General features: G+C 28.5%; 3 protein-coding genes across 8 annotated transcripts; 1 reads left to right on the top strand and 2 right to left on the bottom strand.

Annotated features, from left to right (window-relative positions):
• Positions 1-1,616: 1,616 nt before the first annotated feature.
• LOC111034159 (nuclear pore complex protein Nup214-like) lies at positions 1,617-14,558 on the bottom strand. Its single transcript, XM_022315232.1, has 19 exons — positions 14,255-14,558; positions 14,051-14,183; positions 13,091-13,299; positions 12,842-13,032; positions 12,567-12,778; positions 12,388-12,511; positions 12,145-12,326; positions 11,902-12,086; positions 11,500-11,561; positions 9,618-9,709; positions 9,311-9,540; positions 9,053-9,240; positions 8,832-8,984; positions 8,572-8,760; positions 5,918-8,500; positions 4,610-4,743; positions 4,444-4,539; positions 1,978-2,170; positions 1,617-1,774 (listed from the first exon to the last, which is right to left on the bottom strand). The coding sequence occupies exons 1-19, from the start codon at positions 14,291-14,293 to the stop codon at positions 1,747-1,749; spliced, it is 5,223 nt and encodes a 1,740-aa protein (XP_022170924.1). The 5' UTR covers positions 14,294-14,558; the 3' UTR covers positions 1,617-1,746.
• Positions 14,559-14,794: 236 nt separating this feature from the next.
• On the top strand, positions 14,795-17,862 carry LOC111034162 (dnaJ homolog subfamily C member 9-like). Its single transcript, XM_022315239.1, has 5 exons — positions 14,795-15,122; positions 15,240-15,392; positions 16,561-16,686; positions 16,750-16,961; positions 17,025-17,862. Exons 1-5 carry the CDS (start codon positions 15,029-15,031, stop codon positions 17,211-17,213), a joined length of 774 nt encoding a protein of 257 aa, XP_022170931.1. The 5' UTR covers positions 14,795-15,028; the 3' UTR covers positions 17,214-17,862.
• On the bottom strand, positions 17,703-22,623 carry LOC111034160 (E3 ubiquitin-protein ligase TRIM33-like). Of its 6 annotated transcripts, none has more exons than XM_022315233.1 (9): positions 22,415-22,623; positions 21,762-21,925; positions 21,505-21,671; positions 21,346-21,438; positions 21,024-21,172; positions 20,409-20,519; positions 20,156-20,350; positions 19,967-20,088; positions 17,703-19,907 (listed from the first exon to the last, which is right to left on the bottom strand). In XM_022315233.1, exons 1-9 carry the CDS (start codon positions 22,573-22,575, stop codon positions 19,792-19,794), a joined length of 1,278 nt encoding a protein of 425 aa, XP_022170925.1. In that variant the 5' UTR covers positions 22,576-22,623; the 3' UTR covers positions 17,703-19,791. The 6 variants fall into 6 exon arrangements, with proteins under 6 accessions (XP_022170925.1, XP_022170930.1, XP_022170926.1 ...); XM_022315238.1 differs by having other exon boundaries at positions 22,419-22,530; XM_022315234.1 differs by having other exon boundaries at positions 22,215-22,528.
• Between the last annotated feature and the right edge of the window lie 1,252 nt (positions 22,624-23,875).

Raw genomic sequence — 23,875 nt, 5'->3', positions numbered from 1 at the left:
TACATTTGTACATCTAACTATCTAAGGATTATAGATCATACGCAAAGCTGGTTTTTGACAAATTACATTTCGGCGTTACCAAATCATCGTGTTCACCGAATGTTTATAATTTTATATTAACGTTTTTTACACGTCATAAGATGCTCAAAATATTTAGACTCCTTTTGAACCATGTACATATTTATAGGCATAAAAACATTTCGATTTTAATGTAGGTAGTTTTTAAAAAAAAAATATTGTTGATAAAACAAAAATGTTTTATAATTTTGCGTTGTCAAAAAACTTGAGGTTCCTCATAAGTTGTTACTTGTTGCTAGTGAAATTAAAAAAAAAGTGAGCCGTTGCTGGACGCCTGACAAATGTCAAACATCTAAATAATTTTTTACAGAAAATACGCATGAAAATTGAAGGATAGGCTATTAGGTGAAGGTTATTTTAAGTTCGTTTTTTACTGTGGGGGAGGGTACAGTTGGTTTGAAAACGTACATAATATGTGGCTTAGGCGTCACTAGACTTCATTCGCAGCGGCAGCCTAGCTAATAGCCCGCGCTACCTTAATGAATCAAATAAAGCCATATAAATGAAACACTCTCCCTGCCCCCCCCCCCCCCCCCCCCTCCACCGTAACAATGAACCCTTTATATAATTTTAAAAAATTCTGTATCATCTATCTACAATTAGTAATCTACAGTACTTGCAGTACCTTTTTTTGAGATTAAATTAAAATCCAAAAAAATTATTCATCTACAGCCTTGCAGGATTGCACGCCCAACCTACAAATAAAAAAAAATAACACCACAATAATATAATATCCAATGATAGATTATGCGGACTAGACCGTCGTCTGTCTCAAGTCTTCATAGTACAGGTTTTTCCGAAGTTGGGAACACAACTCTTTATAAGTAAATAGTAATCAACTAATAACAATTCATAAAAAGAATTGTTTTTTTAAAATAAAACTTGTAACCCATCTGTAGACTTAAAACTCGGTTGATCGGTGACTTTCGAAAATTGCAGGGACAGCCTAGGCTGCCACCGTAGACAAGCCTATGACATATGGGATTGTGAAGTCTGACTGGAATCTTTCACTAAAGACATTGGACAGTGCTTGTACTCAGAACAAGTTTGTGGCAAGGATAAACACCAAGCCACACCAAGCCACAAATAATATATTGTACCTCTCTATAAAAAATATATATTTTTTTTTTATTAGCCCTTAGATTCTTAGAATCAATATTTAATAATTAGAAAAAAATGAATGTGTTATATTTATGTTAAAGATGGTTTCTGTATCAATTAGACTTTAGGACCACCAAGTTTCACACTCCGGTTAGACCACTGATATATTTGTATGCAGAAATGGCAAATAACCATCAGTTAAAAAGACAGACTCCGCTCGAAATCTAAAAAGTACTCTAAATATCTTTATTACATTTTTTTTTACAATTTTAACTACTTTCTTTAAATAGGAACTTGAAAATAAAGTATTCTATATTTCAATACCAATAAAAATAATTAAATATCTAGCTACAACTCACTTACGAGTTAAAATAATTAATGTTGATAATAAAACAACAATTAAATAATGTATTATATAAATAAAAATGAAGTTTATTTTTCAACAAATGTGTACAGTATAATTACAAATTTGGATATAATAAATTGTAACATATATGTTTTATTAGAATATACATAAAATAATTGAATGGTTGGATATTGTTCATTGTTGATGTTAGATATTTATTCTTAGCGCCATGAACTAAATGAAGTTCCCCTAAAAACATATTAAACATAGATATAAGATATAGACACATATATATATAACATAGATATTTTTTTTATACTTTGTAACAGATAAACCACTATTATTCATAAAATCTTTTTTTACAATATGTCATAAAAAAATTTATATGATTTTATTTTATTAACTAAGTTAGTATTTTTAAGATGTTAAGATGGTAGAAAAAAATTATTTACCCAAATGTAGCTCCTTGAGGTTTAAATGGGCTTGTTTGTTGTGGTTGACCAAATCCAGGAGTGGTTGGAGACACAAAACCGGTGTTTTGATTTTGAGCTATATTACCAAAGCTTGGGGAAGTGTTTTGGGTCGCAAGAGACGCAAATGCAGTCGATGGTTGTTGAGCAACTGAACCAAATCCAAAATTTCCAGCTATTATAACAATTTATTACAAAGTTAATGAAAATGGAAGATTCTCAATAAACTAAATTAAACCAAATAAATATTATTATTATTAATTGATTCAAATCTTCATAAATCTACACAATTTATTTTAGTTTGAATTTTTGATAGCTGGGATATAATTTTAAGAATACTCCCAATATGCGGTCTACCGTTGTTTTGTATTCTACCTAACTATAAATATTAGTATAGAATGAAGTCTACAAATGTTTTGTGTTCTATCATCGATAAAATACTTGCATTTGTATTTTATACCATTTTATCATTGTACTTCCCAGTGCTTATTATCGATAAAACCAAGACTATTAATTAAAGGTAAAGAAAATGGTATAAAATAGTACTTATTAGAGAGGTACTTAGCCGAGCATTGGTGGATAGGTTTAAATAAAAGGGAAAATATTTCTGATTCGTTCTTAAGATTTATGAAATTGATATACTGATACATAACGGCGTTTTTTTTTCTTCTAAATAGCATAGGTAAATATATATTTTTTATACTTTATTTATTTTTCATATTTTTTTATTAATAAATTAAATTTTAAATGTATACAGCATACTATACTGTTATTTTTTAGTTAACTGCATATCAGAAGATAACCCTTATTTTTATCTTTAAATAACAATTTAAATTGAAGCCTAATTACATGAAAACGTAATCACAAACACTAACTTAATAAATTATAATATTATACATAATAAAAAATAGTATGAATATGATTGACCACTATTTTCCATACCCATCATTCTAATTATTGGTTGGTCTTAAAAATTATTGTGAAAATGGATACGAGTGAAAGGAATTTTAAAGTTTATTATGGAAAGTACTAAAGTAGTATAGTAAAGTAAATATTGCTATTTACTAGTTGCCTGAGAAAAATTAAATTAGCAACTTGCCTTCCACCAACTAAAGTACTCAAACTAGCTTATTCATGATTGGATAATAATCACGAGACGGTTAGTCAATAATTTAAATAAATACTGCATAGTTAAGGAATTTCAGCAATATCCTTTCAAATTGATTTCTACCACAAGAAGTAGATGGATTTAAAACAATAACGGTATATTGTAAAATAGACCTATCAAAGGCACAATATAGACTTTATAGGAGAAACTAATTTAAGCGCATTGAACAGTATTTTCACAAAACATAACATTTTTAGTGCATTACACAACATATTGTATACAAATGAGAATGATCAAATTGTTCTTGAGTTCTGTAAAAATACATTGTCTGACATCTTGAGAAATCTCAAATTTAAATCCATGAACATTTGTCCAAATTACTAATGAATTAATATCTATTTGCAATAAATAACAATCTATAAAATAATTAATCTTTAAAAATAATATTAGATCATTGGAAAAAAGAGAAGAAAATTACTGTTCATAATGATTTTTATAATACCATTAATAATAATGCAAAAAATAAAGAAGAGAGTTGATCTTCTTGAGAAACACCAGAAGTTATAAAAGTCATAAGGTTTAACAACGTGAACATCAACAATCTGTTTATAATAAAGAAGATAATGACTAAAACCATGACAATAATGGTTACCAAACAGAATTTAACAAAAGTTTCATTAGGAAAGTATTATCAATGCAATAAAATGTTTGGTAAAATCTGTATATTACATCAACACGCAATAGAATTTTAATATGTAATTGGAAAAACAAGTTTGCAAATGTTTGTTGACTGATCAGGGAGAAAATCATACTGTTCACTTTTGCTTAACATTGAATTTGACGGATGGCATTAATTCAAGAATAATGAATCAAATAATTTAGATATATGACTTATTATTCAAATTGGTCGATAGTTGGGAATATTATAACTATTTTCACATTTAAAGATAAGTTCAACTATGCTAATCTTTCATATTTCAGGATACATACCTTCATCCAACAATTTAAGAAATAAAAGCCATAATGGGTATACTGCAGAATGTAGGCATTCACCAGATAATCCATCAAGACCAATTGACTTATTAATTGAGAATTTAGATATAACAGATTTAATATGACATATAAAAAAAAACAATTACTAGATATATCATACAATAAGTGAGGTAAAACAGTCAAATTATAATATGAATAAATGATGCCACATGAGGGCAAGTTTAGTGATAAAATTTGGCCACCATACCGCGATACCAAGTAAAAAATCACTATGTATATACCATGTTCACCAAAGATATATTGATTAGTAAACTAAAATGCAAGTTATACGTTTGAAGTTATAGTACCGTTTTGTCCAAATGTTGGAGCTGTTGATCCAAAGGTTGCAGCTCCTCCAAACACAGGTGTTTGATTAAAACTAGACGATTTATCATAAGTAGTTCCTAAAATTAAAATTAAAATAATAATTGAATAGCACAATGAAATATTGAAAAATCAATATTAAATACATACCCATACTACCAAACATTGGGGGAGATCCAAAACCTAAATTATTTGATTGACCAACCATGGCGGGACTACCAAATCCTGTACTGGCAGTAGCACCAAATCCTGAATTGGGTACTCCAAAACCTGTATTGGGTGTACTAGAACATATAACATTATCATGATAGGATGTTAACGGGTAATGCCAAAATTTAAAGCCATGTTAAGTATCTTGTAACTGGAGTATAAAACATAAAATCTATTGCACTGGATTTCAAATATAAAATCATTGATAACAAAAAAAATGGTTCTGAGAGAAAATGGTCTGTTAGTCTATAATATTACTTAGAATATTGGATGATATTATTGTGATTTAAATAATTAATTTTACTATTAGGCGTTAGTACTACAGAAGGTTAAATTCATTTTTGCCAAAAAAAGTGCATTTGAAAAGTCATTGTGAATATAATATATAATAATATACTTTTAATATTACAACAAAATAACTTAAATCATTAATCTTGGTTATTTAATATGTAATTTTTTCCTAATTTAAACATAAAATAAATATTTGAAAAAACTGTTTGTATATATTTTTAGATTTTATGGTTACAGAATGACCTACTTAAGTGGGACCTTGTTTTTAGTATTCAATCCTTAGCTCTAAAAGTTAAACATTTTATACATTTTAAACTACAAAATAATTTGTAAATTTTTTATGAATTTCTAACTCAAAGTAATTGTCAAATTTTTGTGATTTTTAGATATTTAGACAAATTCTTATTCAATCGCTCATAAAAAATTATTGTGGATATATGCTCAACTTTTTATTTAATTTCTACTCACAACTTACAAAGAACTTTGGTATTATATTTCCATGTTTTTTGACAGAAAAAAACATTTTTCATCAAAATTAGTTTAAAAAAACTAATTATAATTGAAAATTTCAAATGCTTATAAATGGTTCAACACAAGTCAAAATATTTTATGGTGTATAAAAAATTTGAATATAAACATATAGTGAAAATTGCACATATCTACGGTATTTTTTTTTAGAGTTACGTCAAAAACCAAAATCGATTTTGATGAAAACCGGTTTTCTGTAAATATTCCCGTTTTTCTTGCCACTTTTGAAAACTATTGGGAATTTTTTACTTTTGACACTTCAAAGTAAAAACTAGTTTCACATTCCTACCAGAAAAGATGCTGTTGAGGAAAATTGAAGCTTTTTTACTACCCCAAAGATGACAGACAAAAAAAACACACATCATTGTAGGATCAATAAGTACATTCATCTAAAATAATAAATGTGTAAGTCCTGAAATTTGTATTTACCTTGCAGCTGGTTGTCCAAATACAGATTTTTGGTTAGAAAACAATGATGGTGTACTTGAAGGAGCTTTGTTAACAGCAAATGGATTGGCAGCTGGGGCAAAACTATTTGCTGGTTGAGATGGATTACATGCTTGTTGGCCAAAAAGTGACATATTGCCAAATGCTGATCCAGGAGAACTAAACCCTAATGAAGGCTGACCAAATGATGATTGGTTAGCTGCAGCAGCTACTGATCCAAATAATCCACTAGATGCAGCTGTTGTTGATGGAGACCCAAAAATAGATGATGTTGTACTAGTTGTAACTGGCGCTCCAAAAACAGATGATGTATTTGTGGATGCTGAACCAAATATTGAACTGGACGATGCAGGAGCAGTTGGATTACCAAATATTGAAGAACTTGTTGTAGCAGGAGCAGCTGGATTACCAAATATTGAAGAACTTGTTGTAACAGGAGCAGGTGGATTACCAAATATTGAAGTTGTTGTAACAGGAGCCGGTGGATTACCAAATATTGAAGAAGTTGTTGTAACAGAAGCACCAAATGCTGTTGTCTGAGCTTGAGAACCAAAGCCACTTGTAGTATTTGTTGTTGTAACTGATCCAAACATAGAAGACACGGTAGTTGTAGATGGTGTACCAAATATAGACGAAGTACTTTTAATTGGATTTCCAAAGATTGATGATGAGGTTGTAGTAGAAGAGGCACCAAAAATTGAAGGAGCCATACTTGTATTGCTTGGTGATCCAAATATTGAAGAAACGGTGGTTGTACTTGTAGTAGCACCAAAAATGGAAGGGGTAATGGTTGTACTTGTGGGAGTACTAAAAATTGAAGGGGCACAAGTTGTATTTGTAGGCGTACTAAAAATTGAAGGGGCACATGTTGTATTTGTAGGCGTACTAAAAACTGAAGGAGCACTAGTTGTTACTGTAGGTGTACTGAAAATTGAAGGGGCATTAGTTTTGTTAGTAGGATTGCTGAAAATTGATGCTTGGCTTGCTGTGCTAGTTGAATTTCCAAAAATACTTGTAGTACTTGTTGAGTTGACGGGTGTACCAAAAATTGAAATATTTGTTGATGGAATTTCAAATATTTGTGCACTGCTGGCAGTAACTGGAAATTTTGGAGACTCTTCATTTTCTGGGGTAATTGGTTCAGATATAATTGGAGTCGGACTTTCAGAAACTTGGGGAGTGGTTTCAGTAACACTGCTTTCTACAGTGGTTGATATAGCACTAAAATCAAGTGCAGTTTTAACAGTTCCAAAGCTGGACGATACCGTGGAGGAATCTACTGGCTCACTAACTACTATAGGAACTGCTTTTGGTGGGTGTGAAAAATTAAACGAAGCTGTCACTGTGGTAGTTGGTAAAGAAGTAAAAGAGGATTTGGTTTCTGATTCTGTAATTTTTGAAACACTATCTTTGGATGTGTTAAAACTAAATGTTGAAAATGATGCTGTATCTGATTTTGAGCTGAACTTAAATGTAGTTAATGTTGCATCTTTTTCTGAAACTGTTTCTTGTTTATTCTTTGATTTGATTTCAGCACCAAATCCAGAAAAAATACTTGAAGTTTCAGAGTGTTTTGGTGTTTCAAAACTTAATGGTTTATCATTCGGATTGTCCATTTTATTTTTAATGGAATCAGTAAAACTAAAGTTCACTGTACCGCTAGATTTTTGTATAGTTGTTTCTGATTTTGCTGTAGATACATTGGCAAAATTAAACGGCACTTTTTCTTTTGCTTCTGTTGTTCCTGAAATAACATCTAAGGTAGACTTAGTGGACGCCACATTACTAGAATTACTGAAATTTAAGGGTGTAGCTGCTAATGATTTTAAACTAAAATCTACAGGATCTTTACCAGAAATAGCAGTAGATGTCACATTATTAACAAACAATGGAGCAGTATTAGCAGAACTAAAAGTAACAGGGTCTTTAGTGAAAGCGTTATAATCAAACTTATTTGAGAAATCATTTGATGCAACTGGTTTAGGAGTTGATGAATTATTCATTGGATTCCAGACAGTATTTGTGAGTAAAGGTTTAGACCCGAATGAAAATCCTGGAGTAAAAGTAGCTGCAGTTATAGGAGTTACTCCATTTATTTGCTGCGTGGTTGGTATTGTTAAAGGTTTTTGGAATTGTGTCAAATCGAGTTGCGATGTTGATTGTAAATTAATATCTGTGACATTCTGTTCATTAGCATTATAGCTCTTGTTCAATGTAGAAGGTTGTGGTAAAGTAGATACAAAACTATCTTTTGTCACAAAAGGCATAAAATCAATGTTTTTTTCATTCATTTTAGGTTTTGATACAGGTTTTAATGGTGTACTACACACAGGTCTGCTGAGATCTATATTTGCATATTGAGATCTGGTTATTTTTGTGCGTCTTGTTTTAAAATCTTTCAACCATTCTTGAAGTTTATTGACTTTGGAATCTGAAAGTGCTCTTTGATTTGCCGACAATACAGAATATTTTTTAGCAACATTATATGAATTAATAGCAGACACGCCGTCTTTGTCTAAAGTAATTTTTAATAACTGTTCTGAAAGTTTTGATAAGCCAACATCACTATGGAATAAATTTAAAAAATATAATATTACATTAGATTATGAAAATTATAAAAGTAAACATTAACTAACCGAGACTCATGTAAGTTAGAAGTATTTTGCACAACATCAGGGGCTAATGACAATTTTTTAAATGTTCTATATTTCATTTCTTCTACTGTATTATATAGACAATTTATCTTTTCCTTTAGTTTATTCACTATATTTGTATTTACAACCAATGATTTATATATAGTTTCCAAACAAGGTATTTTCAACTCCCTAAAATTAATAAATAATTAAATGATCTTGGAGGTTTGTAGTTATTCGAGTTAATAAAAGCTACAACTTACTTGTTATTTGGATTATAACTATCATATCTAGCTTTCAATTGATCATCAACATGTGTTAATTGAGTTTCGATGTAGTATAATGTACGTTCTATATTGTCAAAAAGTGTTTTACTAAATGGTTCATCGCTATCATTTCTCAATAGACATTTAAATCTTAACAGAAAATTTAAAATATTAATTTAACTTAAAAAGCGTAAAAGGTTTATTTTAAAATTCATTACTTTGGATTTTTTAAAAAGAATATACGAGATTTTGAGTCCTCGACCCAAGCAATAGAATCCAACACCGCTTTTTGAAGAGCTTTACTTTCTACCCACTGTGAACGATTCGTTTCGTTCAATTCTTTGAAAAATGAGTCTAATGATGTCCATTTTTTCATAAGTATTTCTTTATCTTTTTCATTGCCAATCTAATAATATTATTGAAAAATAGACACTTCAATAAATATAATATTATATTAGACATGAGATTTTTCTTACCTTAAGCTTACTAGTATTTAATGATAATTTCAAGGTATCCTCTAATTGTAATTGGAATATTTGTACATCTTCCAACACTTCTTTTAACATTGCTTGACTTACAGTTTCATCTGTTGATGTATTTTTATCAGGAAGATTTGTTTGATTTGGAATATTTTGTACAGGTGGAACAGTTTCAGTATACACTTCGGGAACGTTTGGTTTGGCAACTGAAATTGTTGGCGTGTCCACTAATATTAATTTTTAAAATGAATGATAATCATTAATCATTTATACAAACAGAATAATCATAATAAAAAAAGATTACATATTTGTGGTTGTTCAACTTGAGAAGTAGTTGATGTTTCTAAATAGCTTGCAAGAACCGATTCATTATTATCTCCTCTGGCTTTTTCATCACTGTATAAAAACATTATAATTGTTAATTAATATGAACTAAGATGAGTTCAATACAAAAAATGTTTAAAGTTATATTAAAAATAAAATACCAGTGAAGCTATGCTATTATGGCAGGTTTCAAATGTATCTCAGAATATAACAAAAAATATGTATTTAATTTGTTTGTTTGTATTTATTATTTTATTTGTTATATTTGTAAAATTGGTATTACATAATAATAAATCATATTTATCTTGAATTCATTATTACATTTTATATTATTCATTTATAGATTGAAGTTAAAATTTTTGTCAGATGACTGTATACATTGTATTATTATCTCAAATTGTCTTCAAAGTTCTCCCACCACACTCCTATATTGGTTACTTTCTATATCCTCTTCTCACAAATAATTTCTTGAATTACTCCCCGATTAATCTGATTCACGAGCACTAAAAATAATTATGAATCTTTGACACCTATTATATGTGATCTATTTCTATATCAACAACCAGTTAGGTTCTAGTCATTAGTTAAATTTTAGTCCTATTCTTAACCTTCAAGTTAATCATACTGTTTGTTATTGTGCTGGGCTTGCTTTATGTATGTGTATAAATAAATATAAATAGTACATATATATTTTGTAAAAGGGCAATACAAACAAATAAATGATTGAGTATGTCACTGTAGTATTGAATGTCTTAAATTTGAATTCAATGATAAATTATTGTATTAGAAAAACATTTTTGTGTGCAAACGACATGAATGTCTCTATTTCTAAAGATCACTATTAACTATTTATGTCACTGATGCTAATTTTTATGTAAAGTTACATAAATAATAGTTCAAGACTAATTTTTGATAATAATATCACATGTATAAATGTATTATACAATTATTATTATTATGAACTTTTAAGTTGATATCAACAAACTAGAGGAGGGTCAAATTCAAAAATATTGTCTAGAATTAACTTTTCCATTTCATATTGAACAGAACCTTTACCTAACATCAATCCAAACCACTATCATGTTTGATTTTAATCTATTAAGTATAAATAATTCAATAACACAAAAAATAATCACTGTTTGGACAATAATAAGGGTTTAACTGTATTAAAATTAAATATAACAATAATGCAACTAGAATGAACATTCAACTTTCCACTTTAAAAATGATAAACGCAAGTGTATTTTTAGTCGATAAAATAGACAATACACTGATTTCATTCCATTTATACGTCACACCATAAAACACCTCTGGTCCACACAACGGCTTGATCTCCCAGCAGAATTTGTCACACGCTCCTACCTGCACCTGCCCATGTCTATAAACTGAACTTAAATGACTCTCCACTTTACATTTAACAGAGTCTTTGTGATATTTCCCACATCCTTTTCGACTGTCCTTCTTTGCACACAAAATGCATTTCTCTGTTTGATTCCCTCAAAGCTCTTAATATCACCCCCAACCTTTTTTCTATTCTTAATTCAAACTCAGAAGTAGCCATAAACCTAATCATAGCCTTTATATTGGAGGCTGGCTTTAGCATCTAATTTACTTAGATGACATTGAATTATTTTAATTTTACAGTATGATTGTTATTCCTTTTAATCGTTAAGCTATAATTGTTGAACAGTGTGAATAAGTTCATAGTATAAATATTTTGAAATTGTCACCAAATATAGAAAATAATAATATATATATATAATGGCAAAAACAAATACATTCATTGCTTCACACAGAATCTAAAATGAACCCTTAAAACTAAACTATTTTAATAAATATTGTATATTTAGCTATTTACTTACACAACTTCTATAAATTCTTCTATTTTAGACCCAGCATTTTGTTCAATTTCTTCAAAATTATTCTATAAAATAATAATATTAATAACTAAGATAAATTAATATTTTATTTTGAAAATATTTATAGTACAATAAGTTAGTGAGGACCTTTTTTTTCTAGATTGGGGCTTAATATTTTTACTATTAGACTTTGGAAAAAATATTGTTGTAAAAATAAACTAACAATATATTAACAACGGCAATTAATATCTCAAACTGTAATCTTAGTGATAAACTTGATGTTAATATGTTTATGTCTAGATACTAAAGTATATGTGAGGGATGATTAGGTGGTTAAGAAAATTAATATATTTTTAAAGAAATTATAATATATTAAAATATTTGATAATCATTATGTATGCTTACTATGTTAGAATTGGTGGTAAATAACTGCGAGATTATATCATCCGATATTTCTGTTGGTGGTTTACATATATTTTTGTAATCAGCCAACTGATTTTCAATATGATACATAAATAATATACCATCACTTGATAATACACATAATACTGGCATTGGGTCAAGAAATATTTCTTCATTTGATTTAGATACTGTAACAGTTTTCATTTTAATAAGGTTATTTAAAAATTAAATAATAAATATATTTACATTGCTTTATTTGCATTTGAGAAGAAAGGTCTAATGACATTCCTAAAGGATACATTTGTTTATCAAGTCTGTATGGTAACTCTGGTCTTGTTTCTAACATCCAACATTGCCATTGATTTTCATTATTTATTCCCATTACACCAATTTCTGTACAATTTGAAGAAGCGACAAATAGAAGATTCCTAAAAAATAAATTAATAAATAATGCCAAAATATAGAGCTAAATTATACAGTATACTTTACCAATTTTGCTGAAATATTGTATAATATTGATTTAACCTATATTGTTCAGAATTCATTACAACATATTGTTCAAAGTTGATAAATTCCACTGGTGCATTTTTTGGTGTATTGAGAATGTACAGATCTATATACAAGATAAATGAAAATGAAAACGTTTTAAACAAAATATAACAACTTACTTAATTGATTATCTGTGTTATCCACAAAATCATATACGACTGCAAATTGAAAATTTGATATCCATTTTATTTTAATAGGTTTTACATTTCCCGTTACATCGGTTGGTGGTAAATACTGCTTCATAGCTTTGAGTTCAGGTTTATATTGTGTTAAAGACCCATTTGAACTACCAATTATTATTTGTTTTCCTTTAGGACTCCAACTCAAACATCTAGAAGATATATTTTTATAGTAAAATACATAAAATAAACTTACTGTCGGTCAATTTACATACAGTGTACTTGATTGTGGTGGTAAACTGACAACATTGTACACCCCGCCATCTTTTAAGTCTATAATATGCAAGGATCCATCTGACAAACAACATGCCAAAGAATTTTGAACGCCTGGATTCCATGACATGTCTATTACATGTGATTCCTGAATAGCTGCAAGTTCAACACATACTAATGGAGAAATGGAATTCTGAAATTAAGTGTTGATTATGATTATGATGATGATAGTAATTATTATTAAATTTTACTTTTGAAATTAAATCCTCAACATTGTAAATAGTTATTGAAGTTTTTGAATTCACAATTCCTGCAACTGCTATATATTCTTCATCACAGCTAAGGTCTAAAAAGTTTGGGGAATAATCTAATGCTATTTCACGCCTTAAAAAATCTGTTAATGTATTTTTTTCAACACCAAAATCACCAACTAGATGCCGAACATGTTTCATTGAAATCACTAAACAAAATTGAAATATACATTTTAGTATTGAATAAAGTAAAAAAACTCTTAAGCTGAGTTTCTTAAACAAACATTTAACATTTAATGAATCAATAGACTGATCCATTACATTTTAGAAACCAACAAATTAATCAACTTATAACGCAATTTGGCATTAATATTAAATCTAGTGGAAGTATTTTGACAGTTAAGAATTCAATTTAACTCTGGTGAGGCCAGTTACAAAAAATAAATTAGATTGTAAGGCCAATAAAAACAATTAATAGTAGGTAATTTATTAATAGTTATAACAAAGTTCACATAATCATACATTTATGAATGACTGTATAAAATATCAGTAGATTTTAATTTTAATGCAAAAGTAAGAAATTGCTTTTAAAAAACCTATAATTTCCATTTCATAAAGAATACCTACTTAAAGGAAAGTTATTAGATTTAATTAAAGAAATTATGATATCTACGCAAAGATATTTAAAAACTAGAACAAAAAAAATTACATTAGATATTAAGTTGATTTTTTTATATCAATCTACACACTAAATTCAGGTATTATTTGAAAGTAATACTTAGATAATTTCAATACTATACATTGAAACTAACACTTTTAATAATAGATAAGCCATGAAAACCAAACTTGAAAAAGTATAAGGTACTACGAATATGTATTTTACAATAAAAAAAAAATGTACTGTATAACTAATTGCATCTAAAATTTAATTCAGATATAAAATAAAAATAAATATCTTACTACAAAGCTGATTGGGAGAAGCAACAATAGTTATTCCAAATCGGTTGGAACTGATGATCATGGCGGTAGATGTATCAAATTGGTGTCCTTCATTGAAAACACGAAGATTGCAGAATGCCGAACACTTAAAATCCTATGGATAAAATTATAATAACATAATAATATAAAAATTATTTATTCAAGTAAAAATTATACTGTTCGTACCAAAACGTCCACACATGATCCTTTAACGTGTGTACTCATTTTGATGTTGTTCTTAAAATTTAGTTACACTAAAAAAGAAACTAAAAATTAAGCGAGCGTCATGTTACATAGATACTGTATTAATGGAAATAGTTGTTCAAAACATGAGTTGCGCCACAGACAATTACTTATGACTAACATTAGCTACGGACAATGTTTAATCAAAAATTAAAGAGCACGCTGAGTCGTTGAAGATATTAAAAATTAAATCGTAACGACACAACCATCATCGGCATCATCATCACGGCCGGTTATTATCAAAATATTTCAGAATTTGTACACTGTATAGTCTGAACATACACTTGGTAAAAGGTATACCGTGTTTAGTAGTTGATTGTGAATTTCACGATTTATTTATCTTTATTATATATCTGTGGTGGTACCACAGAACAGTTCGGCGGTACACATGATTCGTCAATTTGTCATCATGGAAGAGATCATGAAACCCTTGTTAAACATATGTTACTTTAACAATTTTACCCGCCATTTCAATCCATTTGATCATCATCGTCCTAACAAATAATAATCATTTGTCATCCTCAAATCCCGACCCCGTATCTCGTTGTTCACTGAACTTCTCACTTTTGACTGTTAATTTCAAATCATTTGATCTATATCTTAACGTTGGTTAATTCGCTCATACATAATTGTTTCAGTAGATATACACACGCGTTCGATACAAGTTATCAATATCGCTTGCAATTCTGGTTTTCAAATTGTATTCACGTTTTCAACATGACCACGTTATTAGAGCTTTGCCGTAAATATTTCAATACTGACAATCTATACGAGGTGTTGAATACGAAAAAGGACGCTACGGACAAAGAAGGTTAGATATTATGCTCCTAATTCCCATGTGATTAGTGTTATTTCAAACTTACATGTAAATCTACGTAGGTGGGTACATATTTTAATGTTATTTATTAACCGTTGTGGTTTGTTGTAGTTCGCAAAGCATATTATGTGTTGTCGATGAAATACCATCCTGACAAAGTTACTGAAAACGAAAAAACTGATGCTACTGAAAAATTTAAAGTCATTAGTCGAATTCATGCTCTGCTCAATGATGCTGATAAGAGAAAGCTTTATGATGATGCTGGTAAGTTTTGGATTGTAGTGATTCAATTTTATATCATACTTAGATTCAATGGGTACGTAAGATTTTTTTAAGGGGGGTGTCATACTTCTTCATAATGTACACAAATTTACTTTTTTTTTGTTTTTTTGCTCGACTCTAAAAAATCATCTACCACTATGTTATGATAGAATATTCGATAAAAATAAAATAAAACATTTATACATAACATATATATTATTAAGCAGTTTGAACACATTTGGGAAAATGTGTCTACCAAAGTTTTACTTCCACTTCAAAAACTTCTTGATCAATATCATTTGAATACTTAAGGTAAGGTTAGGTTACTTACCCTTAAGTCTTTGATCACTTTGTTATCATGATTTTCATTGAAAATCCTATTACAGGTACTATTTTATATTTCTAACATAATGAGATCATTAAATAGTTAGTACTAAGGAATGAACTTAAATGTAATTAAAATACATAAATATGTAAGAGTATTTTATAATTTTGAGTAATTTCTAACTCGAATAATATGTTGTATTGAATATATATATTTTCCTTAAATTGTTAAATGTTGCCTATTAGGTCTCAGAATATTCTGCTAAACTTGCATTTCGCATCAACTGCAATTGGAGCTTATTTGAAACATCTAAAGCCAATAATTCCAAATTTTTAGAAAGGTGTCTGCCAATCTTTATATAATTAAATTATCTGAAAATGAATAGCCTTTTTTTTATAACAGTATCTTTTCCTTTCATGAGATTCCTCCCTATTTATTTATATATTTTTTTCTATTGTTGGTCTACCGACCTTGGTTTCCTCGTTAAATTTGGGTACAATTGCAGCCAAAAACTTACTAAAATCCGATTGCTATCACCCATTAGTAAGGAACCTGTCTTCAGTTGTGAATAAATATAATTTAATACAAGATACAAACCAAAAATATACCGATATTGTTGAATATTCATGTTTATTGTTTAATATATGGCTGTTTTCGTTGACTGTGACATAATCTTAAAATGTACAAATGGTGATACTCAATAATATGTTTTAAAATATTTATGAATTAGTAAAGTATGTAAAAGAAAATTGACAATTAATTTAATAAAAATTATTGAAATTTTGAACATATTTCTTAAGTTAATTTAATGTGCAAATTATTCCAATTAAACAATTATTTTTATAGGATGTGTTGGTGATGATATCGACCCCAATTCTGCTACAGAAGATTTCCCTTGGGAAACCTATTGGAGTTCAATTTTCAGAAAAATTACTGACAACGAAATTAGAGATTATGAATTAAAGTATAAAGGTATATAATATTCTAAATTGTTAACTAAATTTAATGTTATTTTAAATATTGAACTTGTTTTAGGTTCTGATGATGAAAAAAGGGATCTTAAAAAAGGATATTTAGCAGGGAAAGGGGACATGGAATTCATTATAAACATGGTTCCGTTTAGTTCAGTGTATGAGGAAGATCGCCTTCGAGAAATTTTAGGAAAAATTATTGAAGAAGAAGATTTACCAAGATTTAAAGCATTTAGTAATGAACCTCCTTCTAAAAAAAGAAAAAGATTAGCAAAAGTGAGTTAAACATTAATTTTGAAAAATGTTATTTCTAATTTTCATGTATTTGTTTAATTTTAGGCTAAAAGAGAAGAAGCCCAGTGCAAAATAGATGTAAAAAATGAGGAAAAAAGTAATTCTCATGATTTAATGTTGGCTATTAAAAAGCGATCAGCTGAACGTGAACAACAAATGGATAATTTTTTTGCTAGAATGGAAGCTAAATATTGTACACCGAAAAAAACCAAAAAAAATGTCAAAAAGACGTAATATTACTATAAATTATCTTATAGATAGTTTTCTGTATAATATGTATATACTTGACTCTTAAATATCTCATGAATATTATTTTATTCTATATAAGACCTTTGAAGAAATTGTGAAAAAAACTTTTTTAATAATTACTTCAATTCTAATGAACAGGTATTGGAAATTGTAAATGAATGGTTATATTTTTAATTATTATATATTTTAAATTATTCCATATCTATCTCAAAATAAGCAATGCACCACCTATACATCATTCTTTTTTACAAATGTTGAAGACTGGTTGTTTTTGAGAAATTACAAAACTATTTTAATTTTATATTCCAAATAATTTAATTAATAAAGAAGACATTTATTTAATTGTGTACATCAATATATTTTCAAATGGTCACATTGTAATTTTTTAAATATTTACAATTGTATGTTTGTCATATTGGATTGTGAGCAGGGCTATACGTATGTTAATACATTGGTTTTATGATTTATAATGTATTTTTTGTTTTTGAGTAAAAATACACTATTTATGTATGTTCTAATTATCAACTTCAGGTTTCTTGTAGGAAATGTTATCTAATTTGTACTTAGCTGTGTCAAAATAAGACATTTCTAATTTTTTTTAAAATTAATTGCAGAAAATAAAATATGTTTCGCTCAAAAGCTCATATGAATGCATTTGTTAACATTTTAATATTATTATGAAAATAATTGTGAGGTAGTCTTAGTTATCAATGTGTTATCAGATTTACAATTGAATTTAAATTATAAGATAATAAGCTTTTCACTAACAAGTGGTTCATATATGTAGTAATTTAAAATAATGCATTAATGCTATTTATAAGAACTATTATTGTTTTTTAACTTAACAGTTGTAAATATCTATGATTTCATTTTTATATATTGACATTAACATTGTCCACATAGACTAGTAGCGTTATATTCTGAATAAAGCGATAATTTTTTTTTTTGTTATGTATACACCATAAAAACATGATAAGTAGTTGAAATTAGACTTCTTTAGACAGAAAATTATCGACCTAAAAACATGCATAACATGTTAATCATTTTAAATAAACGCATCAATATTATTAGTATTCAGATTTTGACTAGTAAATATCTAGGTTTTATCATCAACGGCACCTCAGATTGCTAAAAATAATTTTTACATGTCATACATATATAACTACTCTGGTTGATGATTGGAATGCAACTGGGCGGGGACCAAAACTAGAAAACAATTCTTGCGCATCCCCAACGCTAGAGGTCCTAGCCTCATGGCGGGAAATTGCGCAAACGAGTTGTATTCTCATCATTCTATACAGAGTATAGGAAAGAAGGTATTGGAGAAATATAAATGGTTTGCTGGTATAAACGTTTCGATTTGCAGACAACTTAATAGTAATAGCCAAAAGTGAAGAGGAATTAAGTAACATGCTAATAAGATTAAATGAGAGCTGTAAATTATACAAAATGAAAATAAACAAAACATAAATACTAATATCCTGCAAACAATAAATGTTTTTGAACAGAAAAATAGAAAATGGGAAACTACAAACTGTTTCAATGTTTTACATAATTTAGAAAGCAAAATAATATAATATACAGTTAAACCTCATTAATCAGCCGTTCATCACACTAGTTCATGATGTAGATTAAAATAAACATGAAAACAAGTTCAATTATACAACTATGTACAATTGTTTAGCTTTAATATTGTTAGATATATGTATTTGATAGACTTAAGTATTGTAAGTATAGTAAAATATCCAATACAATTTTTTTAAATTTATGATTTATGATTCTTGGTTATTTAGTTTAATTTTTGGACAAACTAGAACCCTAATTAGTTCAGATTAATGAATTCTACTGTATCAGAAAAAGCAAGATGGACAATGAGCAGAATAGCACAAGCAAACATGCGATAAGAACCTATTCACGACAAACACTGTTAGTCTAAAAACAATAAAAACTGAAGTATAGGCAGTATAGCTTTTTATGGGCCTGAGATATAGACAATAATCAAAGCAGAAAAAAAGGATTGAAGCATTTGAAACACAGTGTTGGAGAAGAACATAGAAAATTTTATGAACAGAAAAAGTTATAAATTAGGAAGTACACAAAAGAATGAACCAGCAGAAATCATAATGAAAAACAAAGAAAGGAGATCTAAATGGATTAGAAATGTAATGAATTGATGGAAAAGCTGGAAGACCAAGAATACTGTTTATGAAACAAATCATAGAAGACATAGGAAAAATCAAGTACAAAAGAATAGAAAGTAAAGGTGATGGATGGGAAAAAATGGAGGTACATTGAGGTAATTGAACCAAACTAAGAATTGTTAACAAAAAAAAAAATGCACATTTGCAAAATGCAATGTTCAAATTTTTATTAAAAACCATTAATAAATAATCATAAAACTGATAGCTACAGTTAAATATCATTAACATGCTAATTTAAGATTGCTAAACAAATTAATATGCATGTAATCAAAAAAAAATCTTTGAAACTTGAATCTTAATAATTAGTACAGGCTCAAAAGTAAAATAAGCATGTAATTATCAAAAATACCTATTCTAATATTTTAACTACTTACATCATTTTTAAGAGCTGGGAAAACATTATTTGAGTCAATTGTGGTTTTAAATGTTGATAAATTAACAATCTGTGATGAAATAATATTTCCCATTGCTCGAATAGCTAAAAAAAAATGTATTATTATATAATTAATATACCTATTGTGTTCGCTACTAACTTACATTCTACACATTTTTTTAAAGATTGTTCCTCATTGAATATCAATTTAACTTTACAATTTGCTTTTTCTTTAGGCAGCTCTTGGACTTGTCTCCTAGCAATAACCATTTGATCTTTAATAATTCTAAAACACATTCATTTTATGTATTTACATTAATCATTGTTATATATTTCACTTAAATGTAACATACTTTGAAAGTGTAATACATCTAATTGTATGATTGTCATTGATAACAGAGCTTGTTAACCTATAATAATATTCATTTTTTTTTATAATACCGTTAAGAACCTTTTTATTCATATGAATACTATTAACAGCATCTGTGGCATTTGTTTCAAGTAATTTTTTTAGTACATTTGATCGTTTATGAACTTCATCATGTAACCTGTAATGAGACAATAATTAAAAGAGTTTTGATTTTATTTACACGGTTTAAATCTTACTTATTGATACATTCATCAATTTTGTCATTAATTTTCTTCTTTTCGGATTTTAGTTTCTCGATATATTCATCCGACGTCTCCAACAAAAAATCTAAATGATTGTTATCTTTGCTGCAAAAAAAAAATTTGAAGTTTTTATACCTAAAAAATTATTAGTCTTTCCATTGATAAATTTTTGGTTACCAAAATTCTCATCATACAATCCTTAGCTATAAGTCGAATATTTGATACACTTTTAAGAACAAAATCGCCTACTTTTTACCTTACCTTGTGTCAACATTAATTTCTATTTTTATTATTATATTTTAATATTTCCAAATGATAAATTTAGTTGCATTATTAGACCATATTTTGAAATAAAAAAATATAATATATAGACTTAAATTTTAAATTAATACAATCAAGGCAATGAAATGAAAAAAAACAGTTAATGCATTTTGGTTATCACTAAAAGAAACCTTACTGAAAATTAACATGGAAAATTTATTTTACCGTTGAATTCATTTTTTTTATTTTTTGGTATCACCAAACTGAATAACATAATTTATGCTATAAATAAAATAACTTAGAGTACTTAGTAATTTAACATTTATATATTATATCTTTTTGCCATACCTTAAGTCAAACAGCAACGATTGAAACTCTGTCTTAGTTTCGGTAGCCACTGTGGAAAGAAGTTTAAAAGCATGTTCCTTATGAAACATTAAATGACAAAGAGGACAAAGCATTACTGAACATATTATACAAAATACTTCTACACAATTCTGAAACAAAATAATAATGCTACTTAATCATATAGAAATACCTTATAACAGACCAAGTTAAGTTCATAAAATATGATGTAATTTACTTTTTATTTAAAATCTTATTTTTGTTAATAAATTTGACAATTTTGAAATTCAATGCTTTTTAATTTATTTTTATACTTATAACTTACCTTTATACATTGTGTGCAAGAAACAAATTCTTTTTTTAATGGATAAGACTTCATTAAAACAGGATTGTGATCTACATTCTTAATTGGATGTGTCTATTAATAAAAAAAATATATTTTGGACTAGAGAAATATATTTGTGCAGAAGAAATTTAAAGTTACTTTTGAACATGGTTTGCAATATATGCTTTTACAATGCATGCAGATTTTCTTTGCTATGAGTTGACAATTTTTTTCAGAACATATCTTCGAATGTGATTTATTTGGTAGCACAATCGAGTAATCGATGAGTTCACCTTCAGTTACTATTTTACATTTACACCGTACACCTAGATTTATATAACATTTTAAGATTTGATTATTTTTAAACTTGTCTAATATCTAATGAAACAAAAAATAAAATAATGAGTTAATTTTACCTAAATCAGTACTTTCTCTCTTAGTACAATCTTCACAAATAATATGAAGACAATTAAGAATTTTTGCATCTTCCTCTACATTTCCTTTACAAAATATACATTTTCCTACTGACCAAAGATCGACGTTCTCGTTGATACCATTGTCTGAATTCATTATTTTAAAGCTGGAATGAAAAACATATTCTCATAAATTAGGTTTTTTTTATAATTTAGTTTTTAATTTTTAATATTTTACTCATTTAACTGAGGTAGCTTCAGTAAAAAATGATAAAAATCTAACCTATTTAAAAAGTTAAAACTTTTAATGTTAGGCATCTACTAGAAGATAGAAGATGCATTTAGACTTTATTAAAAAAATTAAGTATTACTAGTTGCTTACTTACTACTTATTTGAATTATACCTATTATATTACAGGGGCAAGAACCAATATCTAACATGTACAGCGTACTTACACTGAAACTGGTTTCACCCGAGAAAAATCAAAAAGCGAAATCGTTACTGAATGATGCATTGTGACTTATCTTACGAGTTCGGTAGTTCTTTACCGTGACTTGAAGAAATGATCAGCAACAGGAGACCAATTTATAATTAATTAAAACCATACAGCGTACAAAAGCGATATTAAAGAATTACTAGTTAATAATAATATTACCAACATATAATACAATGTACACAAATTGAATGCCAATACATAATAAACACATAAGACTTATTTTTAGCAATATGGCGGATAGTTGTAGCTGCGTCGGCAAACAAACTTCCCCACCACGACTCAATTGACGGCACCACGATCGAATAAAAGTAAAACTGCATTACGGCGATTAAAATAATAACATAGACAAGTAAATTCGCAGAACCGTATTTTAGCAGACAACTAATATTGTGACCAACTTGGGATAGTGTTGCATAGCAAGTCGAGGGATATTTCGTTTTTGGACGAGCGCAGGTCTGAAGCAAGCGAATGACCACTCGTGCATCACTGTAAATAATTTAAGATGTTTTTACACGTTGGCGACACTGCTGGATCACCGGTATAAATATAAGATCTATAACCGTGGTTACCACAATGATTTTACCATGTGGCATGCACATTTACCGTTCGGCTGAGATATGGATCGGATTAAATATAGTTCTGATCAAATATGTTTCGGCTTAAGTACTGCCGGATGAAATATTTTCGACCGAAGTTATGTCGGCTACAATAATTTCGGATTTTTTATAGCCTCTCGTACGATCGCAACCAGGTTCCATCTCAAAAACAGAAAGAGTACTAGAGGGGTCTTGCCGACCACTGATTTCTTCTGCTAGACCAACTGGTGGCTTAGTGAGACGGAGAGGGGTAGAAACTTGGCGAATTTTCTACGTCCCTAGCTCAGACCTGAGTATACTGTATAGTAACAGTTCGGACTTCGGAACCAACATTTTGTACAGAGTCGAGAGGCTCTGTTATTTGATTCAAGAAACCTAGGGGGTCAGCTAGGGCCTAGGCCTGAGTCTAATCGTTCTGTAATTGGTCGTCACAGGTCGACTGTGGCCGTGACTACTTGTGGTGGAGAGACATGGGCGAGTTTCAACATTCAACCGGTTGTCGACTGCCACCGGGTACGCTCTTATTTGATACGGAATATATATACTTTCCAACAGGCGCGGATCCAGCCAACGTTAACGGGAGGGGCGGATTATAAATATTTAAATATATTTACTATTTACCTGCTGGTAAATACGATTATATATTTATATATGTATATATATTATAAATATGCAATAATTGCTTATTAATTATAATGAATATTTTTTTTCTTAAGCTAAATTGAATTATTTACCCTCAATCGGTCATAATATTATTATCAACAATTTATAAATATGTGTTTTTAAAATAAAATACGATTTGTGGCTGAATAATATTACAACACATTTACATGGGATAACACAAAATATTAAATTTAAATAATACGGACAATGGAGGGGAGCAGTCGCCCCTACCGCCCTGACTGGATCCGCGCCTGGTTTCTAAATTTTATAACTATATAATATTGCCATACTATTAATCTCATAGGATATGCTATATGGAAAAATATTTAAAAATGGACAAAGAAATAAATATTAAATAATA

The sequence above is a fragment of the Myzus persicae genome, unplaced genomic scaffold (genome assembly GCF_001856785.1).
Source record: "Myzus persicae strain clone G006 unplaced genomic scaffold, MPER_G0061.0, whole genome shotgun sequence".
NCBI lineage: Eukaryota > Metazoa > Arthropoda > Insecta > Hemiptera > Aphididae > Myzus > Myzus persicae.
The sequence above is the reverse complement of the archived record's forward strand: the minus strand, read 5'-3'. Positions and strand labels throughout refer to the sequence as shown.

Coding starts and splice junctions, on each gene's coding strand:
- LOC111034162 (XM_022315239.1), top strand. CDS start 15,029: ATGACCACGTTATTAGAGCTTTGCCGTAAATATTTCAATACTGACAAT. Junction 15,393..16,560: donor AAAGCTTTATGATGATGCTG/GTAAGTTTTGGA, acceptor TTATTTTTATAG/GATGTGTTGGTGATGATATC. Junction 16,687..16,749: donor TTATGAATTAAAGTATAAAG/GTATATAATATT, acceptor AACTTGTTTTAG/GTTCTGATGATGAAAAAAGG.
- LOC111034159 (XM_022315232.1), bottom strand. CDS start 14,293: ATGAGTACACACGTTAAAGGATCATGTGTGGACGTTTTG. Junction 13,033..13,090: donor TTGAGGATTTAATTTCAAAA/GTAAAATTTAAT, acceptor ACTTAATTTCAG/AATTCCATTTCTCCATTAGT. Junction 4,540..4,609: donor CCCAATGTTTGGTAGTATGG/GTATGTATTTAA, acceptor TTTTAATTTTAG/GAACTACTTATGATAAATCG.
- LOC111034160 (XM_022315233.1), bottom strand. CDS start 22,575: ATGCAGTTTTACTTTTATTCGATCGTGGTGCCGTCAATTGAGTCGTGG. Junction 21,672..21,761: donor GAGAGAAAGTACTGATTTAG/GTAAAATTAACT, acceptor ATATAAATCTAG/GTGTACGGTGTAAATGTAAA. Junction 21,173..21,345: donor CTTGCACACAATGTATAAAG/GTAAGTTATAAG, acceptor ATTTTGTTTCAG/AATTGTGTAGAAGTATTTTG.